This window comes from Lepus europaeus, chromosome 2 (genome assembly GCF_033115175.1).
Source record: "Lepus europaeus isolate LE1 chromosome 2, mLepTim1.pri, whole genome shotgun sequence".
In the NCBI taxonomy this organism is placed as follows: Eukaryota; Metazoa; Chordata; class Mammalia; order Lagomorpha; family Leporidae; genus Lepus; species Lepus europaeus.
In genome coordinates this window covers 2,905,770-2,909,218 of record NC_084828.1, presented here as the reverse complement: position 1 = coordinate 2,909,218, position 3,449 = coordinate 2,905,770, and the positions used below count along the sequence as shown (strand labels likewise).

General features: G+C 69.3%; 1 protein-coding gene across 3 annotated transcripts; it reads left to right on the top strand.

Annotated features, from left to right (window-relative positions):
- Positions 1 to 499: 499 nt before the first annotated feature.
- CRYAA (crystallin alpha A) lies at positions 500 to 3,119 on the top strand. 3 transcript variants are annotated; one of them, XM_062175129.1, is made up of 4 exons: positions 500 to 688; positions 871 to 939; positions 1,911 to 2,033; positions 2,910 to 3,119. In XM_062175129.1, exons 1-4 carry the CDS (start codon positions 500 to 502, stop codon positions 3,117 to 3,119), a joined length of 591 nt encoding a protein of 196 aa, XP_062031113.1. The 3 variants fall into 3 exon arrangements, with proteins under 3 accessions (XP_062031113.1, XP_062031108.1, XP_062031119.1); XM_062175124.1 differs by having other exon boundaries at positions 871 to 954; XM_062175135.1 differs by lacking the exon at positions 871 to 939.
- Positions 3,120 to 3,449: the final 330 nt, after the last annotated feature.

The following is a 3,449-nucleotide window of genomic DNA, read 5'->3' as shown; positions in this document are numbered from 1 at the left end:
TAAGAGAGGCAACTCTGCTTGTGGGAAGCAGCGTGAGCTTCTGGGTCCCCCACGTCCAGGAAACAGGTGGGCGCCGCCCCCACCGTGAGGGCCACACAGGACAGAGGGCCAAGGCGCAGCTCTGTCGCTGGCCGTGACGCCCCCACCCCTAGTAGCTGGAACACCAGCTTGGCCCCGGCCCCATGGGGCGAGGCGGGGAGGGCAGAGTGGCTCCTTGTCGCCCTGGTGGCCCGAGGCGCCCAGGCAGGCTGACCGGAGCCCAGGCCCCGTGCTGGTCAGCACAGGCCTCCCGGGGCTGGGGTGCGGGGCCGGCCCCGCGGGGTTGCTGACCGTGCAGCTCCCGCATGAGCTCATGCCTTTCCCGAGAAATCCCCCTTAATGCCTCCATTCTCCCGGGGCGTATAAAGCAGGGCCGGCGCCCCGGCTGTCCACTGCACTGCCTAGCAGCCCCTGCTCCACTCCTCTCCAGCCTCCGCTCCCCGCAGCAGCACCGCCGGCCATGGACGTCACCATCCAGCACCCCTGGTTCAAGCGCACCCTGGGGCCCTTCTACCCCAGCCGGCTGTTCGACCAGTTCTTCGGCGAGGGCCTCTTCGAGTACGACCTGCTGCCCTTCCTGTCGTCCACCATCAGCCCCTACTACCGCCAGTCCCTCTTCCGCACCGTGCTGGACTCCGGCATCTCCGAGGTAAGCGCCCCGGCGGGTGCGGCAGACCTAGGGACTTCCGGAGAGCCGCCGCAGGCTTGTTCCACGGAGCCTGTGGGGATGGCCGCCCAGCCCGGGGGCCTGGCAGCGCAGCCTCCTGCACCCCTGCCAGGGGCCAGAGGAGGAGGGCGCCCGGCGCCGACCGCTGTCTTTCCCTCCATCAGCTCATGACCCGTATGTGGTCTCTAACGCGCCAGCCTCATGCTGGAGACCCCAAGAACAACCCTGGCAAGGCAAATCCGATGCCAGTGCGAGCTCCCGGGGGCCGCTCTCCGTCAGCACAGGAAGCCCGGGTGCGGGTTGGGAGCGGGGCTCCAGCCAGGGCCCTCAGGGAGCCCCCAGCAGCAGAGAGGCCGCGAGAGCCGCCTTCCTCCCCACCCTCAGCCGGGGGACGGTGCCACGGCTGGGCTAAGTTTCCCCAACTGCTGCGGTGCAGGGGTGCCCGAGCTGCAGGCAGGAGAGCGGTGTGAGGGCTCTGGGTGCCACGGTGGCCTGTGAGCCCAGGCCCCGGGCAGAGACAACAGGACAGGAGCTTAGCACAGCCGGCAGTCAGCCTATAACCAACGAGTTAGCCCATAACCAGTCAGCCCTCAACTAGCCGGTCAGCACTTAACCCGTTGGTAGCTCACAAACAGCCAGTCAGCCTTAACTAGCCGGTCAGCCCTTAACCAGCTGGTAGCCCCTAACCAGCCAGCCCTTCACCGGCGAGTTAACCCATAACCTGCCAGTCAGCCCCCGCCAAGCACACAGCCGCCAGCGGCACCGCCCGCCCCACCCGGCTCTGGAGAGCAGCTGAGCGTGGCGTCCGGGGACCCAGCGGCGGTCTCTGTCCCTCCTGGCTCGTGGGAGGGGGCAGCTGGCAGTCACACACGGGTCTGGCCTGGCGCGTGGAAGGGGGCGGCTGGGCAGTCACACATGGGTCCGGCCTGGCTTGTGGAAGGGGGCGGCTGGGAGTCACACGTGGGTCTGGCCTGGCGCGTGGAAGGGGGCGGCTGGGCAGTCACACGCGGGTCTGGCCTGGCGCGTGGGAGGGGGCAGCTGGCAGTCACACGCGGGTCCGGCCTGGCGTGTGGAAGGGGGTGGCTGGGCAGTCACACACGGGTCCGGCCTGGCGCGTGGAAGGGGGCGGCTGGGAGTCACACACGGGTCCGGCCTGGCGCGTGGGAGGGGGCGGCTGGGAGTCACACGCGGGTCTGGCCTCCAGGTGCGGTCCGACCGGGACAAGTTCGTCATCTTCCTGGACGTGAAGCACTTCTCGCCTGAGGACCTCACCGTGAAGGTGCAGGAAGACTTCGTTGAGATCCACGGCAAACACAACGAGAGACAGGTGCGGGGGCGCGGGGATGGGGACAGGAGCCCTCGCGGGGCCCCGGAGCCTCGGCCACGGCTGCTCCCCGCTGCCCCCAGCCCCACCCAAACCATCCGAGTAGCAGGGTGGGGTTAGCAAGGAGCTGGGGAGAGCAGGCCCAAGCCAGCAGGGTTGCACAGAGCCCTTGGCAAACGGCTGCCCCCAGGGCCTGCCCGCAGGGACATGGCCAGCTCCCAGGGCCCCTTTGCGGCCAGTACCTGGTGTCCTGGGTCACTGGCTGGCCGAGCTCAGGTGGTGGGCAGGGGATCTCCCTCTGCAGTCACCCACTCTGCCACATGGGAGCCCCTGGCACCGGGGCAGGCGGAGGCAGCACCTGGGGTGGAGCTGGAAGCCCAGACGGGGTCCCACGACGGGCAAGCAGAGGGGGGCCTGTGTGCAGCCTCCTGGCTGAGGCCGAGCAACTCCTGGCCGGGTTGTCTGTTCCTGGCTGCGGCAGCTCGGGGAGGGGCACCCCCAAACCCTTCCTCTGCAGCCCCCTCAGCCCAGGCCAGAGGACGAGTCCAGGGTGGGGGAGTCAGGGTGTCCACGGGAGTGGGGAGCTTTCCAGGGGGTGCCAGGCTGGATTCTCAGAGGGCACAGCCAGGGCACAGGTGCAGGGCAGGTTCACCCCATTTGGGGGCACCGCGGTGAGTGGAAACAGTGGCGACCCCAGGGCCGTGGGCGCCCCAGGAAGGTCTGAGGTCACGGCCCCTCTGTGGAGGCAGGGAGGCCAGGCCGAGGTTCCAGGGGGGTTAATTGTGCCTCCCGGGAGGGGTCTGGGCCTTGGGGGACGCGTGCCCCTCCCCCCACGCCGCTGCACTGCCTCTGACGGCACCTCCCCCGGCCTCCGCCCAGGACGACCACGGCTACATTTCCCGCGAGTTCCACCGGCGCTACCGCCTGCCTTCCAACGTGGACCAGTCGGCGCTGTCCTGCTCGCTCTCTGCGGACGGCATGCTCACCTTCTCCGGCCCCAAGGTGCAGTCCGGCCTGGACGCTGGCCACAGCGAGCGAGCCATCCCCGTGTCCCGGGAGGAGAAGCCCAGCTCGGCGCCCTCGTCCTGAGCCCGCTGCCCCCACCGAGGCTCCCTGGTACCCGGGCCAGGGGGACCCCAGAACAGGCGTGGGGCTCGTCTTCCTTCCCTTCCCTTCCCTTCCCTTCCCGCTCATCTCCTCAGGGGAGTGAGGGTTTGAGAGAGGGGCACCCAGGGTGGTGGTGGTCCCCTGCTCCGTGAGGCCTCGTCCTGGGGCTGCTGGTGAGAGGTCAAAGCAGGAGGTGACCAGGCCCTGAGAACACCGCTAGTGACACTCTGATGGCTTCCGGACTGCAGTGGGGCCGGGGGCGTCCTGACACCCTGGCCGTGGCCCCGCCCACCTTCTCCGGCGCCTCTTCTC

What these genes read in the sequence shown, in the direction of transcription:
- CRYAA (XM_062175124.1), top strand. Translation starts at nt 500, where the DNA reads ATGGACGTCACCATCCAGCACCCCTGGTTCAAGCGCACCCTGGGGCCC. An exon ending in TGGACTCCGGCATCTCCGAG is followed by an intron (nt 689 to 870) that starts GTAAGCGCCCCG and finishes TCCCTCCATCAG; the next exon opens with CTCATGACCCGTATGTGGTC. An exon ending in GCAAGGCAAATCCGATGCCA is followed by an intron (nt 955 to 1,910) that starts GTGCGAGCTCCC and finishes TCTGGCCTCCAG; the next exon opens with GTGCGGTCCGACCGGGACAA.